The sequence below is a fragment of the Syngnathus typhle genome, linkage group LG22, assembly GCF_033458585.1.
Source record: "Syngnathus typhle isolate RoL2023-S1 ecotype Sweden linkage group LG22, RoL_Styp_1.0, whole genome shotgun sequence".
In the NCBI taxonomy this organism is placed as follows: Eukaryota; Metazoa; Chordata; class Actinopteri; order Syngnathiformes; family Syngnathidae; genus Syngnathus; species Syngnathus typhle.
This window is the reverse complement of record NC_083759.1, coordinates 1,592,501-1,610,414: the sequence shown is the minus strand read 5'-3', so window position 1 is coordinate 1,610,414 and position 17,914 is coordinate 1,592,501. Positions and strand designations below refer to the sequence as shown.

At 49.2% G+C, this 17,914-nt stretch overlaps 2 protein-coding genes across 6 annotated transcripts in view; both read left to right on the top strand.

The window, feature by feature from the left end:
• The first annotated feature begins 201 nt into the window (after positions 1-201).
• unc93a (unc-93 homolog A) lies at positions 202-3,265 on the top strand. 4 transcript variants are annotated; one of them, XM_061270498.1, is made up of 9 exons: positions 202-354; positions 449-532; positions 918-1,014; positions 1,382-1,563; positions 1,655-1,884; positions 1,957-2,294; positions 2,362-2,497; positions 2,577-2,708; positions 2,786-3,265. In XM_061270498.1, exons 3-9 carry the CDS (start codon positions 925-927, stop codon positions 3,070-3,072), a joined length of 1,395 nt encoding a protein of 464 aa, XP_061126482.1. In that variant the 5' UTR covers positions 202-354; positions 449-532; positions 918-924; the 3' UTR covers positions 3,073-3,265. The 4 variants fall into 4 exon arrangements, with proteins under 4 accessions (XP_061126482.1, XP_061126484.1, XP_061126485.1 ...); XM_061270500.1 differs by having other exon boundaries at positions 850-1,014; XM_061270499.1 differs by having other exon boundaries at positions 271-372.
• Positions 3,266-3,999: 734 nt separating this feature from the next.
• ccdc85cb (coiled-coil domain containing 85C, b) overlaps positions 4,000-17,914 on the top strand; it is a 22,819-nt gene continuing 8,904 nt past the window's right edge. The window contains exons 1-4 of one of the 2 annotated variants that reach the window (XM_061270505.1): positions 4,000-5,242; positions 15,849-15,928; positions 16,571-16,612; positions 17,409-17,513. In XM_061270505.1, the coding sequence (XP_061126489.1) occupies positions 4,513-5,242; positions 15,849-15,928; positions 16,571-16,612; positions 17,409-17,513 (957 nt within the window). In that variant the 5' untranslated portion in view covers positions 4,000-4,512. The remainder of the gene's footprint in view (positions 5,243-15,848; positions 15,929-16,570; positions 16,613-17,408; positions 17,514-17,914) is intronic. The other variant, XM_061270506.1, reaches the window with a different exon arrangement.

The window sequence follows — 17,914 nt, the reverse complement described above, 5'->3', positions numbered from 1 at the left end:
AAATTTGAAACGCATAACCTGCCTAGAAACCCGACTTTGAAACCATCAGCCCTAATCCAACTTGTTAGCGACAGCGTGTGTTTTGTCAACAACAAACAGCCTGGTTGTAAACCCGAGAAGTCAACGCCCTTAGAATAACTCTCCATAAACCTTTGGCCTTTACCACTGCTGCTGTGTGTAACCATGACGTCAAGATAGCATTACATCTATGCCAGGGATGGGCATGGGAATCATTAATCACGCCCACACTCTGAGTGTTCCCCCGTTTAACCATCGGTGGCAACGTAAAATGGCCGCCCTCGGGCTCCAACCGCGAGGGTTCTTATCTAGTCCGTGTGGCAAGTAAACAGCAGTGTAAGTTCGTATATGTCCGTGAGTCCCTTTGCTTTTTTCTGAGTCCCATTTTGTCGTGTACTGGCACCGGTCACATATTCGGTTTCAATTGCAGAATTTGGGGCCCAGCGGACATAGTAATAATAGAATCACGTGGAAACTACCTTGGGAGTCATTCCCAATACTCCCAAGATGTGTTGTGAGTTTGCATCAACTTTTTAATGCGTCATATTGTCAAATATTGACATGAAGACCAAAGATAAGCGTGTGTGTGTGTATGTGTGATTGTGTATGAGTGTGTGTGTGTGGATGACAATGCAATAGTAAGTTCCTGGTATCAGTAGTTATAAAACAAGTGCTCATCACAAACATTCTTATGCATTATACTGTGAAATAATTATATGAGGATGACAGATAAGTGTGTGGGTGCGCGCGCATGTGGGTGCACTTTGTTCTTGCCAGTAAAAGAGTATTCATCAGAAAGTTTCTTCCAGTCAACAGCCGTTTGTTTCTCAGGAGTCACCACCATCAGCAAGTTGTGAGAGTTTGTTCGAAAAATATTTTTTTTGTTTGGGTATTGGAAGTGCAACCATGGTCAGCCGCAACTTTAAGAATGTGGTGGTGGTGTCGCTGGGCTTCCTGTCGCTCTTCACGGCGTATGGTGGACTGCAGAGCCTCCAGGTAAAAATACAAGATCAACTTGTATTATATTGCCTCATTTTGTCTTGTATGTTCTTCATTTTCATAATCCATGTTTTTAATTTTCAATGAAATGAGTCTTCCTAAAATCTTGTTCTGTTTTCTCACGTACTGACAAATCTACTTTCTAGCTTTATTTGACTTCTAAATCAGTTTTGTATTGCAGTCATGATTCATCTCTGTTCAATGAAATGTTTGATATATCTTTATTACCATTGTGTAATCCTACCGATGTTTACAAGCCACAATGAGAGTAATGTTGAGGGCGAGTCTAGATGTTTGCGTTTTGTGTCCAAGGGCCACATTTGATTTTTAAAGATACATCATGTTATGCGGCTTCCCTCTTTAGAGCAGCCTGAATGCGGAGGAGGGCATGGGTGTGACATCTCTGAGCGTCATCTATGCGTCCATCATCATCTCCTCCATGTTCCTGCCTCCCATCATGATCAAGAACCTGGGCTGCAAGTGGACCATCGTGGCCACCATGGCTTGTTACGTCTCCTACTCCTTCGGGAACCTCTTCCCGGGATGGTGAGGACCACGTGCAGTTGACGTGCTCTCCTCTGCTTGCGTCGCTTTGGGAGGACATTGGCACTTTTTGAAAATTGTGATGATTCCTCAGGTACACGCTTATCCCCACCTCTGTGATCTTGGGCTTGGGGGGCTCCCCTCTGTGGTCGGCCAAGTGTACCTACCTCACCATCTCGGGCAACAAGCAGGCGGCCGTGGAAGGCAAGAAGGGTCCGGACGTCATCAACCAGTATTTTGGCATCTTCTTCTTCATCTTTCAGTCGTCGGCCGTGTGGGGGAACCTCATGTCCTCTCTCATCTTCGGGCAGGACACCAACATAGGTAACCACTGCACCTACCAGGAGCAGTTTGAATGATGACAATGTGGCTGAGGTGTCAATGATGTGTTGGCAGCCGACATTTCGGAAGAGCAGCTCCGGGGTTGCGGGGCCGCAGACTGCGGCCTGACGATCCCCTCGAACAGCACCACCAGCAGGCCCGAGCAGAAACTGGTGTGGACCCTGGTCGGATGCTACATCGGCGTCGGCGTGCTGGCCATGCTGATCGTGGCCGTGTTCCTGGACAACATCGACCAGGAGCGGGCCAGTCGTTTCCGCGGCAGCGGCGAGCCTTTCTGCCACACCTTCCTGGCCACTTTCCGTCTTCTGAAGGACTGGCGGATGCTCATCCTCATCCCGCTCACCATGTACAGCGGCTTTGAGCAGAGCTTCCTCGCCGGCGAATACACCAAGGTGAGCTTGCACTGCTATTTGTCCTTTATCACCGTCGATGATGTAATAAATGTCGTGTTGTTTTCAGAACTACGTGACGTGCGCCTTGGGTATTCATTACGTGGGCTTTGTGATGATGTGTTTCGGGGCATCTAATTCCCTTTGCTCCTTCCTTTTTGGACGACTGGCTCGCTACACCGGCAGAGCGGCGCTATTTGTACTGGGTAAAAGTCCCGCCTCTGTCGTGCCTATTGCTGTTTTCTATCGACAATCCATAATGTTTTGTGTTGAAATTCCTTTTAGCGGCGGTGGCGAACTTCTCATGCATCATTGGGTTGTTGTACTGGAGGCCTCATCCTGACCAGATGGTTGTCTTCTTTGTGTATCCCGCCCTGTGGGGAATGGCGGACGCCATTTGGCAGACGCAGACCAATGGTCAGGAGATGGAACAAAAATTGGTGACTTGGTTTTTTTTTTGTATTCATTGTTGCTTTTGTCTGTTGTCGCGGCAGCGTTGTACGGCATCTTATTCCCCGTCGAGAAGGAGGCGGCCTTCGCCAACTACCGCATGTGGGAATCTCTGGGCTTTGTGATTGCGTTTGCATACAGCACCTTCCTTTGTCTGGAGTACAAACTGTACATCCTGCTGGGAATGCTGGTGCTGACCGCCGTCACCTACCCGGTGGTGGAGTACCACGAGCACAAGAACCCCACCAAACCTGAGGACGACCAACACGACAAGGAAGCCATGGCAACGGCTTTCCCAACTGGCAAAGTTTCCTGCCAGACCCGACTTTGAACAAACAACACTGTAAGCTGCTACCATAATCACAACAACAATGGCTCAAAAGTGTTTTTTTTTATTTCTTATTTTAAATTTTACTCATACAAACATCACCTGAACAAAGTTGATCTTACCCTTTTGTAAAATAACAACTGTACGTACATTCTATACTTATTTTAAATTATTGTATTAAATATACTATGTTGTATCTTTTGGTAAATTTGTGCATTACATAATAAGTTGGAAGACTAGCACACACCCATTGTCAAGAATAAAATGTCATCCTTTGCTGCCCTCTTGTGGCCAAACGGTGCACTACACATCTAGAGGCGGCGCTCATTTAAAAAAACCATAGTTCGTCCTGACACAGCCACACTAATAACAAAGTGAATCGAGCAACGTTGAGCTTTGTCGACTATAATAATATAAATAAGCATCAAATGCAATACAATATTAATGTTAAGTATTAAATCTGTCTCAGTTAACTAAATCGTTTTAAATTTGGACATCATATTCGTTGATTCTTGTGATTCTTGTGCCTACCGTTAGAGAGAGCCAGTGTACCACCACAAGAACCGTCTGTGATTGTGAAGGACTGGAAGAGATTCAATCTCGCGAGAGTCACATGCGTTTCTTTTCAACCTGCGCCCCCCTCACTGAATACATTCAAAATATAGAATCTAAATGAGAATCTAAATAGAATCTAAATAAATCTAAATGAGACCCATTAACTTTATGCGCGTGGTAGAGTATTTTGGTTTAAGACAGATCTTGCACATCCAACATGGCTGACGCGTTGACGTCTCGTAGCAACGCGTTCAAGGTGTCCTGTTTACAACCATGACGTACTGCCACTTTAAAAGAGTAAATCTCGCGAGACTCGGCTGCGCTGATTTTCTACCTGCGCCCAGCCCCTCCCTCTTCTGTCTTCCTCCCTGCGCTCCCTCCCCTCCCTCGGCTTGATTGGCCGCGTTCGAAGTCCAATGTTTGGCCGAGGGGAAGGTGCGGGGGGAGCACCATCATCACCGCCGCCGCTAATTCCAGCCGCTCCTGTGAGGCTCCAATCCCGCTAAAGAGGCTTAGCAGTCGGTTGTAGCAGGGCATTTGGCGACTCGAACCGAAGTAGGACTCCTCTTTTTGAATTGTTCGACTGGAACGTTCAAGCGAAACCAACCTGGCTCCTGGCTCTTGGCTCTCGTCCGCTGTCTCGCTTGTTCAGCTCGGCGTTGCAGTTCGGTTTGGTTTGGCGCGAGCGATGTCCGTCCGGGGCTCGGTGACACCGCTCGGGCGTTAATTGCTCAGCGACGGAAATTTTCATGGTTAACTCTTTGCATTCTTGCAGTTTACTTTGGACATTTTGCTACCTCCACAATGTGTTTTAACACCATCCCGCAGTTGAGGCTCGGTTGAGCGCCCCCACCCCCTTTCGAAGTAACCCTCCAGACATTCCGAGCCATGGCCAAGAACCAGTCCGACACACCGGGCGGCGACCTGGGCCAAATGAGCGACGACGAGCTCCTTCGTGGCGGCAAAGAGGAGCTCCTTCGTCTGCTGCGCCGAGTCGACGGCGAGAAGATGAACCTGATGATTGAGCACGGCAACCTGAGGAAGGATATCAACCGGCGGCTGCAGGTGCACCTCCACGAGATCCGCAGCCTGAAGGAGATCAACCAGAAGCTCCAAGACGACAACCAAGAGCTCCGGGAGCTTTGCTGCTTCCTGGACGACGACCGACAGAAGGGCAAGAAGCTGTCCCGGGAGTGGCAGCGCTTTGGCCGCTACACGGCCAGCGCCATGTGGAAGGAGGTGGGCACCTACATGCTGAAGCTCAAGGAGCTGGAGGCCAACCAGGAGACAGTTTTGCGGGAGAACACCGAACTCAAGGAAATCATCCTCATGCTGGACGAGGAGAGGAACGGCGCGGGCTCCAGGAGTTCCATCGATAGCCAGTCCAGCCTGACTAACCTCAACGGGGGCACCGGTACTGTCCGGGACGTTGGGGATGGGAGCAGCACCTCCAGCGCTGGAAGCGCCGGGAGTCCGGACCACCACAATCACAGCCACCCCCACAACCCCGTCAACAAGCCCGCTGCGGAGAGCACCAAGTTGGGCCAACCCATGCGGAGGTCCATGGACGACCTGTCGGTGCCGCACCATCACAGGAGCATCCCCAATGGACTCAATGGTGAGTGGACATTTACACACACACAACTTGAGTTAATAATGTTTCCTATAAAATAGTGACATTTACAAATTGACATTTACTGGTGATTAGTCGGACCTTCTCTGCCTCTTCTTCTCACTGTATGTCTCCGAGTAGAGCTCAGTGCTGCCCCACTCCTGTAATTTGCCCCCCCCCCCCGCTTAATGCGTAGTAAGCATGCGTGCGATGACGGCGACAGCATATGCTGATCAAAATTGCTTTTAAGGATTATAGCGTCGGTTGGCGGGGGGCTACTGGGATTAACCCCACCACAAAGTCTTGATTGGGGAGATTAAATCCAACGCACTCGCACAGCATCCTTAAGTGGCCTCCCCCCCCCCCACACACACACACCCACACACACCTCCGCCTGTTTAGTTTACCTTCCTGTCATTTTTGAGCAATCGCAGCCAACAGCACGAATCATAACAAACAAAACAAAGATGTCAAAACAAACTCTGATTAATAAATACAGGAAAGGAAAAATAGGACATATGTCGATAAATTCAAAAATGATATCCCAAATATGCACGCTGAATTTCTGGAAGGGAAAATGGCAGCATCCCAGTTTTAAAGAACACAAGGGCTCGGGATGAAAGCCCCATCACGGACGGTTGGAATGACACTAAACCCAAACGATCTGGAACGCTCCTTCATCCCCTCTTGGCTTCTGTCTGCTTGCTAGTTTGTTTATTTATTTTAATTCCCCCCGCCGTCCTCTTTCCATTTGAAAGCGGCCCATTCCCGTCGGATCACTCGGCTGCCGTGCCGTGCCGTGCGACATCCGTTCCTGGAATTTTGACTGAAGGTAGCAACAAATAGGGGAAAAAAAAGCATGCAAGCGTGCACCAGGGAGACCTTAATCCCTGGCGTATATACACACACACATTTTTAACGGTGTTTAGCTGTCTTTACGTAACCTCGGTATTATAGCCCCCCCCCCCCCCACTAAGCTGCTGTATGGCACATTGAATCAAGAGTGGATCACAGATCAGTCCCAATATTTGTTGTTGCCTTGCTGTTCAAGTAGCAGATGTTTGGAGTCGCCGTATCGTCTCGGCTAATTTCCGTTACGACGTTTTGCATTGTATGATAGCATTGAGTTGGCGGACTAAACTTCAAGTGTGAGTGACAAAACGGACAAAAACGAGGGCAGATGCAAAAAGTTCACTCTGGAAAAGTTTGCTAGCATCTTGAGTTATTAAAAAAAAAAGTGTTGCGCAGTTATTTCGGTAGACAAGTGTGAGAATGGCACTCTGGCCTCATTGTGGGTGTTGGGATGGGGGAGTCAGGGGAGGGTCGGAGGGGGCGGGGCGGGCTGGGAAATCTTAAAGGGCGGCTGGCTTGTCTGAAAAGAGGCCGGTTTCAGGGAGGCGGAGGTGAGGGGGGGCCCTGCTGTCCACGTAATTGAATTTCTGTTGTGGCCCCTCCCAACACCCATTCCTTTGGCGTCCAGCTTGTGTGTTTTTATTGCACGGGGGGTGCGTGTGCGTGTGTGTGTGTGTGCGAGTGAGCCAAGGAGAATTTCGTATTTCACATTACCTCAAGTAACAAATTTTGAGCCTGTAGCAAAAATGTTGTTCGACGATACTTGGCTGCTTTTAGATTCAACTGGTTCTGGGCTTTCATCCATCATTCTTGTACTTGTTTCTGACTTGACTCTTTGATTCCAATGATCAACTTAATCAAGCGAGCTTTCCCGTCCGAGCAAGCAGCCGGGATGTCCGAGGTGGCGCCCGGCCGGCCTCGCTGCCGACCCGATTTCCACTTTGCGTCTCTCCTTCGCCCTCAGGGAGTGACGTGACCTAAAAGCTCTCAATGAAACATCTCCCGGCCGCTCAGGAACGAGGCCGCTTTCGTGGCGCTGATCCGAATCCTTTCATGTTCCCGGGTCGTTTCGGTTGGGGAGACTTTTGAGCGTTTGGCTGCTGTGAGTGTGCTGTAAACGCAACGAATAGGATGTTTGTGTCTGCGCGAAAGCAGAAGGCCCGATCGGGTTTCACCGGCGGGCTCTGGCTTGCGTCGTGGCGTCGGCCCACCGTGAGGTGAGGCCCGGCTCGCTGATAAGGCGGAGAGCAACGACGGGAGTGCACACGCCCTCACGAGGCAGGGGGAAACTCTCAGCTGTGTACTGTCAATGAAAAGCTGGCTCGGCAGGATGTCCCACATTCCTGCGGCAACAAGAGGAAGCCGTGTCATTCTGGCGGCATGGTGGAAAGAAAAAAAAACATAACAATGCGTGACCCTATTCACCATTTGCACTTTTTCTGGCTTTTATGATCAGGCCCGGGAAAAAAACAAAAAAAAAGCAAGTGAGGGGGAGAGCTTTATTCAGTTGAGAAGAAAATTAGTGCTTTGACGCCATTCTCAAGCATGTTTTGAAATGATTTCTTTTTTCCTATCTCTTAACCCTAAAAAGGGGGGGGTGTCGATTTTTGAAATCTCGCCACCAGTTCCTGCTTTGATGCGATGGGACAGAAAAAAAAAAAAAGGCCAAAAGACATGATGACTCCCCTCCCAGTCTGCATTCATCTATGTGGATTCCCGTCAACCTGCCGTCTGATCCGCCTCATTCCCGAAAAGCTCGCGCGAGAGATTTGGCACTGCCGCTTGATGTTTTTCCCGGACTTCCAGCGGGAAAATTGCGCCTTCTCCAAATTGCCGCTCTGCTTCCAATCAATTCCTGTGGCCTTGTTGCGGGTGGCAGCGGGGACTGGGGCCCGCTCCGTCCATCGCCAGGGCAACGGCGATGATCATCGGGGCGAGGGGCCCGCTTAGCCTCGGAATCACTGAAGCAGTAGTAAGGGTCGAGTCGGGTCGGGCTGGTGAGTGAGTGGGGGAGGTCGACACGGAATGATGCCAGGCTCAGTTAGGTCAGCTCGTTGTTTTGCTGAAAGCTCCAAAAACAAACGGACGGGCTTTCGGGGCCTTCGGGTCATTCCCACCAGTCGCATTGCATGATGCGCAACTTTTCTCCTCATTAGTCGGGGAATGTAAATCAGGCCCGGTCGCTTCTTTTGTGCGGAGAATTGGCCGGCCGCTCTTTGACATCTTCTAAGATTAGAAGCATTCATGAAGCCTGCTCTTCGCCATCCCTTTCACATTTTACGTTTTTTTTTTTTTCTCTGGCTCGCCATCCTGTCAAAATGGTGCTCTTATTGATTTGTGGTCAGGTTTTAAAAATCTGATTAAGATGCAAACCCGACATGTGGGATAAGGTCGGCAAGGTCAAGCAGATGTTGTGATATCAGCAGCAATAAATAAATAAATAAAATCCACCTGGGGTCCACGATCAGCACTTGGGTTCTGTTGACGCGACATGTCCTGCGACCTTGACCGGTCCCGAGCTGCCAAAAGTCAGCAAGTCGGCGCCGGAGCCATTCCTCATCAGCAAGCCGGGAGTCGTTAGACATCCGTCTGGATTTTCTGCTTGTCAGCTTTCCGAGTCAGCAAATGTCTTTGGCTTGCTTAACTGTCCACTAGTTAAGATTTTTATTTATTTTTTTGTTCAGGGTGGCCCAGTACCAGATCCTAGTTTGAGAAACATGTGTTGATGAGAACAAAGCAGCTTTTGGGCACTTTACGTAACCGGCGGCGAGCACTCGTGATAGATGCGATGCGTTCTGAAGCATCTGGATCGAATTGTTCCTTTCTGGAACCGTTTCAGGTAACCTCGCCGCGCTCCTCACGAGGCTAATTTCCTTCTTCGGGCCAAGCGCCAAAGACTGGACTGAGTTAGCCAGGGAAACAATGTTTCTGTTTTCATTTGGGGCTGTGTGTGTGTGTTTTGACTTTTCAACTTTCTACATCCAAAAGACTCTCTCTGTTTCCAAGAAGCCAAGATGGGTGCGACGTTTAATTCTTCGCTCCCTGAAATAGTCGTTGCTGTCGGACAAGATTTTGTAATTAGATTAATCGGCATCAATTTTGGTCCTAGACCTCATCTTGTTGGCCAAGTGGGTTCATGATTAGATTTTCTCTTGCCCCCCCTCACACTTGTTGAATGTGAGCCGAGTGGAGGTATTTTCCCATGCGGCGGGGGTCTTGGGTTACCATGCCGCCACCGACCCCCCCCATCATGGCCTACATTAAGGCAAGCAATGGACCATCTGCCGCCGGGGCCTATTGTTCGGCCCCTTTCCACTCTTCCTCTTGTTTGGAGGCCTAACATCTCGCCAAAAGCAAGAAATGTTTCTTTTTTAGTTTTAATGTCGCGGGTCAGTTCAGGACAGGACGCAGGCTTGGCTGCAATCCTTTTGATATGCCATCCCAAAAAAACGCATTAAGACCTCGCCACTTAACCGAGCCCCGCAGATTACGTGGCGGTTTCGATCAGAGTTATTTATTTGGACTCCGGCACAGCCGTGACAATCGTAAAGCGCTTATTTGACATGCAGATAAAGACGAGGTTGGCAAAACCAACGGACGGCTGGCGTGTGTTTTATCTCTCGCCATCTGTTGGAATGCCTTTGCGTATTGACGCCGGCGGGCCCGCCACCCGGCGGCCCGCTCGTGCCATTAGCTCCAACTCTGGAGATGTTCCTGAGACTTCAACTTTGAAGAGTTGGCCGCCGCTCGGGCAGATGTTGCGCTCGTATCTGATTACTCTCGGGCCGAGTCTTTCTGTCTGTTTGACTCCAGCGTGAACTCCACGCGCCAACGCTCAGCGCCATCCGAAGCTTCTTTGATGATTCCTTCGCCGCGTACGCGACGCCTCAGCGATATTTGATCTGGATCTGAAATTAATTAACGGAGCCAAAAGTCGAGCCGACTATCTCGCCATCCGATCCTCCCCGACGAAAGGCAATTGAAGCGAGGATGCGCTCGCCCTTGGGCACGGTCGAGAGGTTGTTTTTATTCGAGTGGGAGGGAGGGAGGGAGGCCGCTGCCGTTAAAAGGATTTCAAGAGCGCGATTGGTATCTATGCCCGACGCGCCCTGGCTTAAACCCCTTAAGGAGATAGAACGCCGTTAAAGGGCACATTGATAAAAGTGCCCTTGTCGGGGGCGCCGCTCTCCTCAGAGACCAAGGAGCTCCCCCCTCTCTCTCTCTTGCCTGTTGCTAGGATACCGTGCCCATCTATTCCATATTATGGGGTGCGCTTCTTTCGCCCCTCGCTTCCCAGGCGCTATTATGAAGACCGCCACCGGTGTCATGTTTAAGCAATTCAGAATGTTTTGTCATTCTTCAACTTCTCCAAAGAGGAAAAAGTTTGGAGGCATGTGCTAACGCTTTGCAGCTCTCCCGGGTCGGCGCAGATGACAAACGTTTAGATGCGGACGTCATCGCTAGCCGGCCGGAAAGTTGCGTTACCAAAAACTCGCCTAGTTCAGTCTTCAGTGACGGTCGAAGCTCCGCCCCCAAAGCCCCCCCCCTCCCCCCTTAGACCCTTTGGTTATATTCAACACAGATGTGGTAAATAATGGAAAAGCTGAGTGAGGCGGATTTTTGCCAAGCGCGCACATCAGCGTTCTATCGTGTACCAGCGTCGAGGAAATGCATACGGAATGATGTCAATCGGCTTCGAATTGTGGCGGTCACAAATACAAACGAATCTCACAAGTCAAACTGCACTTCCACATTTGTAGCTACGAGTTTGGAAAGAGCAGCGCACCTGCGGAGAGATAAAAAATGCAAACGACAGAGGTCTCATACATTTTCCCCCTCTTCCTGCGTTAGCCAGAAGTAAATATTTCAACAGATGGATGCGTTTTATCTGCGGCCTTTAACTGCTCTCTTACACCATTGCCTCTGCGAGCACGCATGCATTTTTTAGCAGGGAGTCGGGCTCACGCACGTCGTACCGGCGATCGTCACGTCAGCCCAAAATAGAAAGCCGGCGAGTGACTTCACGCGGACTGACAGCGTCGAGTCGTGCAGTGATTGCATGCGGTGATTGCGCAACAGGACAAACACATCGCACACTCCCTCACATTCCAGTCCAATTCGTGCCCTTTTTTCTTTTTTAACCACGCCTTATCCGAGGCTTGCTCTTTTCCCGTCGGTGGTCTGACTTATTTACGGCGCCTTGTTGAGTTATAAGCCGCCAGTCCTCGCCAAGTCATTATCGCAAGGCCTCGCTCGTTTTCGGCGTTCTCCTCGGACCCTTTTAAATTATCCCGGAAGCCGGTTGACAGGCAATCTGGAGGAAGGCGAGCGCGACACATTGTTGTTATATGACGTTGTAAAAAAAAAAAAGGGTTTGCAAGCAAATCACGTGTCTTGCCCGTGATTGATTTTCATGTTGTATCATTTGTGCCCTCTCTGCATCCATTTCAACCTGGTGATCCTGAAAGGGGGATCCTTCCATCTGTGGTCCCTTCTCAAGGTTTCTCATTTTCCCCCTGCTAGGGGTTTTTAAGTTTTTCCTTGCCCTTTTGGGAGCTTAAGATCAGGGGATGCTTTGAGAATAATTGTCAATTTCTGTCTATGTGAAGCCCTTTGAGACTGCTTGTGATTTAGGGCTATACAAATAAACTTGACTTGAAACTTGACTTGATTGTTGGACTTTCTTGTGTACCAAACGTGACTCACATACAAATGATAAAGTTTTAGATTGTTTTATTTATTAAGTTGAACCAGATAAGTCCAGTTCTAGTTTTATTTCAGCTATTGTATGACAAAATACTGGAAACGCTTTGTTTTGCTGATGAGACATGAAATCGTATCAAAATGGTACAGATTGAGCCAGATAGTAAACCCCCGCCCTGAAGGGGGCGCACGCGAGCCAACGGGTGTGAATACTACCCCATTTGTTGCTATCGAAGTAGAAGAGACAATTGACGTCACAAACAAAACAAATCGCAAATGTTTGTTACTTTGCGTTATGTAGCTTAAAGTGAAGTAGACCGTGGAAAATGAGGCGTTTTGGGAATTTAATGACGTAGCAAAGATAGACTAGGCCCCCTTCTGTATGTTTTGGGAATGTTGGAGAAATACAGTTGCCGTAAAAAGCTAGTTGCTCAAATATGTCACCCTGCTGCTGTAATGGCGTCACACCTGCACGGGGTGCAGGTCAAAATGAAAATAAAGATGCCTAACCTAAAGAAAAACAAGGAAGACTTGCAACAAAGTAACAAGATAGACTTCGTCGACAAGTAAAGGTAAGAAGAGCATGCGTGCGTGGAATGCTAATGGGAACTCAACAGTAGCCAATTGTATAAGCTCCTCTTTTGGGTTTATGTATTTGTAAATCTGACTCTTATCAAAAACTGGGGTGAACACGCAAACTCCTCCCTGAATTTCTGCCAGTGGGAAGCTAGGCGAGCTAGCATATGTTCCCCACGCTAATCTGTAGCTTTTATAGTAAGATGATTAGAGGATTGATAACCCTGCATTAAAAACAAAACAAAATTGTCTAGAGCCAGCACGGGTCCATTTAGCCTTCTTTGACTTCCTCTTTTATTCTACCCAAGCATGAATACAAGTGGAATCTCAATACCGAGGAGTCACAGGTTGGGCTCGGTACGACCCACTGAGTCCGAGCGAGACGGACCACCTGCCGGCCCGCGGCGGGTCCATGGTGTCCTCTCTGCTAATGCGAGCTGACGCAGCGTCTCGCCAAAGACATCTGGCAGAGGATGGAGGCCAACCCTAGTTTCAAACTTACTTTGCAATGCTAACCCTAGTTCCAAACCCTAATTTGAAACCTGCATGCATAATGCCAATGCAAGGACCAAATTGACAAGGGTTGGATCCAAGCAAACTCGAGCACCCCGCCCGCCTATTTCGTAAAAACCAAACCCCCACCCGAAAGCGAGACTTGACGACTGCATGATGGGGTATCACTGAGCTCTGTTGTAATGAAATTAGCACTTGATGAGTTGCCATTAGAGTTTATGAGGTGTGTGTGTACGGGTGTGTGTGTGCGCGCCGGCATCCCACTGAAGCTTTCCATGGCATTGATTCGGGCGGGGTGGGCCAACCATCTGGCTATAAACCTTTAGACCCACTCGCTAATGGGATTTGTCCCCCCTTTAGCCATTTGTGTGTATGGGTACCAGCTAGTAGCTACATGTCTGAAGTCTGACATTTAGGCTAGGCTTTTTATATATAAAAGTGACCGTAAGGCTTTATTATTATTATAAAGTAAGTAAGGCTGATATTATGCAAAAATGCACTGCGGCCACGTTATCGTAGAAAAGCTCGGCTGGCTGAAGACGATGCCGGTCCTGTCATCAGATCAGCGGCGATGGCCTAAATTTCCAAAATGTCTGCAAATGTCATCTTGGCCTCCAGGCTGCTTGATGAAGCCTGCTTTTTTTTTTTTTTTTTTCCCCTTGAGTCAAGATCTCGATATGTCACTTCCACTCTGTAAGCTCAACAGTCAGCCGCCGCCGTTTCAGACTCGTAAAACGACCATTTTGAAAATAAAATCGCGTTACTTGGCATTTCTCTTTTGGCTTTGTTGGAACGTCACGAAAAACAAACGGTGACATGTGATTCCAGAGTGTGCGTGCGTTGAAACACCACAGGCGTCGGCGGTGACGGCAGCCGAGGCGACAGGGGAGTGACCTGTCAGCACGCGCGCGTCTGCCACGGCTATAAATAAAAGTCCCCGCGCGCTGTGCTCGCCCGGAGTCGCTTGACAGACGTTTGTAAGTGAATTCGACTTAATAGACGGCAACAAGCGTCGCGGCGTCCCCGGTGACCTCGCTGCAAATTGAGTGAAGGGCGGCGGGGAGCGTAATTACATCCTCCGTCGTGTCAGCAAGCCAATTGTTTACAAGCGCCCTCTGGGGAGTCGCCACACGGAAACAAACAAATTTATAAAACTAATCGTTAAAATGACAATTCCCATTTGACCTGAAATGCTTTAGTAGGTTAAAACTCTTTTAATGCCAAGACCATTTTTGTCTTACTTAAATCTAAGTAATCATTTAAACGGATCAATTTCTGACATCTCCTTTTTAAAAGATCCAAGATGCGCTGACATTTTCAATCTTCAAATCTTTTGAGTGCGCCAACATCTTGAGCTAATTGTCCACACTGAGCACGCAAAGCGATCGCAGGAGCTGCCGTGCAGCAGATGAAAGCGGACCCCTAAAAGCTCAGGGATCGTCCTTCTCAGCAGGCTACTAAAGAACCTGAAGCTCTGACTGGCAAAACAAAGAGGCGGAGGATCCCTGAACCGTTTCACCTAGCGCCTTTGATCCCGCTCGCGCACCGACGCTCCTTTTCCGCGTTTGTTATGAAAGGCTTCGACTCGCCTCTTGACCCGCCATCCTGCCCGATGTCCTGTGGCTGAGAAGAGGCAAAGTCTGTGAAAATCTGCCTTGCGCACAAAAAGTAAACAAAATACAAATTGGACGGCTGAGAAACACATGTCGTATTTCACTTTTGACTTTCAACTTTGCAACTTCAAATGAGAAATGCGAGCGTAGCGCCGTAGTTGAGATTCTGGTCGGAGGACAGAGAAAGTGGGTCACCGTCGCACGCTGATGTGATTGAAAGTGACGTGGGGGGGGGCGTGATGCCGCGGTCCACGTCACTACGCGCACGCACGCGCTGTGAGTTCCGGTCAACAGCGGGAGGTGTCAACATTGCTGTGCTTCGCCGTAACGAGCCCCCCCCCCAAGAAAAAAAAAAAAGAGTGGCTAATGAGTTTATTTTGGGCCCGACCGCCGTCCGGCAAGATAAAAAAGCTTCTCATTACTGCATGGACCAGCGAGCGCTTTCAAAGTCCTCGAAATACAAAAGACGCCATTTGTTTTCGGCACAGTAGCACGACTTTTGGTTCTTAATGACAATCCAGCCGGGTAAAAGCGACGACCCATTTGCGGGAGGCCAAAAAAGAGAAGGCGGTGACGGATTAGGACCGAGATGCTAAGGTTTTCACTTCCTGTTTACATTCTTGCGGCCAATAAGAGACGAGCTTAAACCTTCACCTTAATCGCTTTGAATGGGAGGCCAAGGTCAGGTCGCCATTAGATGAGTCCAGATTAACGGGTCACAAGGCGCAAACGGGAGATTAGCGGGCGCTCTGTGTACGTAAAAGTAACTCGGGTTGATAGAGTGGGGGAGCGTTTATTAGGCCATGCCAACTTTTCCAACTTTGATATAAATATATAAAATGTCAGATGCGCCCTGGAGAAGAGTGTTGTCAGGTGTCTCCTATCTGTCTTTGCGCTCGGCAAACAAAAACAAGCGCATCCATCCCGACGCGTCTGACTCGGGCTTTGATGGCGCTGTAAATTAAACGCGGCTTTTTGGAGAACAGCCTCGGCGCCACCTACAGGGACTGGCGTGACGCGGCTCCTGTCCCCGGTTTGAACCTGGCAGTGACAAACGGAAGGCGGGCAGGAGGATGTCGGGTCAGACGTGGATAACGCCAAGGGAATGTTTACGTTTAGCAGCTGCTTCTTCTTTTTCCCATTGCAAAATTAGCTTCACTTACAAAATGCTGCCTGAACATTTCAATTTTAAACGAATATTTGCAAAAACTAATTGCAACACGTTGGGTGGCGTTTAGTTTGCGACGATGAGCTTGCGACGTTTTGCGAACTCCCGTGGGCCGGCTGCCGCCTGCTTCTTTTCTGTCTTGACGTCTTTTGAAATGCTAATGAGGTCTTTTCTTCTTCCGCTGCAGATCCCTCCTCCAACTACATCCGGCAACTGGAGACCAAAGTGCGAATCCTGGAGGACGATAACAACAAGCTACTGTCACAGGTGAGACATTGATAATGGAAAATAAAAGATCAATAATGGCGCTGTGATGCCCTCGCTAGGAGAGCCTCGGTGGAAATGAAAGGCAAACTTCTGACGGGTCGGGCCCCTCGTTAGTGTCTTCCAAGTCATTTTTTGGCACTCCAAGTGAAGATTTTGAGAGCGAGAAGCCGCTTGACGCTTTGAGCATTTTTGATTTGGACCACGATATTGCAAAAATGGTCAAACGGAGGTCGAGCAAAAGATAAGCCGGCGGCCCACGATTGAACTCTTCCAGAAGAAGGGTTTTGATTTTTTTTCTTTTTTCCCCGCGTGCGTGTCTGTGTCGAGCCCAATGTTTAATTCATGGCGGAGGCTTCAATGGCGTGCGTCGGTTAGCTTGGCCCCCGTGGCAAAAGCGCGAGCAGACGCTAAATGACACAATCCGGCGGTGTTAACCTCCCGATGACTTCGCCCACGTTTGAAAAATGCCGGCGTGGAGGTGGGAGTAAAAGGGGTTCACGGCGAGGTCACGTCAGTCTGCGCGGAGACGCGAGGATCGCTCATTAGGTGTGACGACAGCGCGCTCGCTAAAGTCTGACATCCCGACTCAAAATGATTCTGGAACGTGCTCAACAGTTTTGCTGTTTTTTTTCCCTTCTGCAGGCTCATAATCGTTATAGTATGTCACGGATACAAATGAAGAAGGTAAACATCCACTCAATTGTCTCTGGTGGTGGAACGTTTGAGCTCAACTTTTCTGTAGACAAAAAAAAGCTTCTGCAAATTGTAATCACCTTTACCATTAAATCTGCCAATAGTCCAATCAAAGCTAAATCAAATTAGCATTAGACACGTAACATAAGCTCAAGCAGTTTGGGAGCGTGATGTTTCTGCTTTCAAGCTTGCGAGGGGAGCAAAGGCTACCTTTGCTCGGCGGTGCATTAAAGTTGATCTTGTCTCGGCTTGCCTGGGCGTCCGCCGGCGCCGGCGGCATAAATATTTGAGACGACAAGAGCGACACAGGTAGAGAGCCAGGCATCCATAATGCACCCAGTGCTTTCTTTCTGTTAGCCAATAGAAAGTGTTTGATGACAGTGGGCCTCTTCGCCACCCACTTGTTCAACTTCCTGCTTGAAGGGAACAAAAAGTCTCTTATCAGAGGAATGCTGACCTTCCTGCCAACGCTGTTAACGTGTTGATATTAACCGGTGCACACAGCAGGTGTACATGTTCCCACACAAGCGACTCACAAAGTTCAAATTGTTGAAAAAGTTAGCGGAAGGCTGAACGTGCGCTCGGGAGATAACGGCGGCTGACAACAAATGTGTTGCGTGTAGATTTTGGGTTGTATTTGTCAATTTGGTGCATGTTCCGCTCTGGCTGTTTGCTTTGGCTCTGGGGCTGCGGGTTCAAACGCAATGCGCTTGTGCTTCTTTTTCTGGAATCACCACTATTCATGTATTCATTATGACAAAACTCATCATCATGTTTGTGTGCTCAGTGCAATCCAGGTGACTTGCGAGCCCTCCGGAAAGGGATGAACCTGTACCACTCCGAGTCGCAGCTGTCCTCGCTGCCCCAACGCCAGGACGCCTTGCACAACATGGTCAGGACTGATGCACGCATGCAGACATACACACACTCGATCGCTCGCGCTCTCAACTCACTCGCTCACTGAACTCGCTCACTCTCACTCACTCGCTCGCTCGCTCACTCACTCGCTCACACTCACTTCACTCACTCCGCTTCACTCGCTTCACTCGCTTCACTCACTTCGCTTCACTCACTTCACTCATTTACTTCGCTCGCTCGCTCGCTCACACTCGCTCGCTCGCTCACACTCACTCGCTCTCACTCACTCACTCCGCTCTCTCACTTCGCTCTCTCACTTCGCTCGCTCGCTCACTCACTCACTCACTCACTCACTCACTCACTCACTCACTCACTCACTCACTCACTCACTCACTCACTCACTCACTCACTCACTCACTCACTCATTCACTCACT

Bases quoted from the DNA above. Each gene is read 5' to 3' on its own strand.
- unc93a (XM_061270498.1), top strand. From the start codon at position 925: ATGGTCAGCCGCAACTTTAAGAATGTGGTGGTGGTGTCGCTGGGCTTC. The intron at 1,564-1,654 runs GTGAGGACCACG...ATGATTCCTCAG, and splicing joins GGGAACCTCTTCCCGGGATG to GTACACGCTTATCCCCACCT. The intron at 2,709-2,785 runs GTCAGGAGATGG...TTGTCGCGGCAG, and splicing joins TTGGCAGACGCAGACCAATG to CGTTGTACGGCATCTTATTC.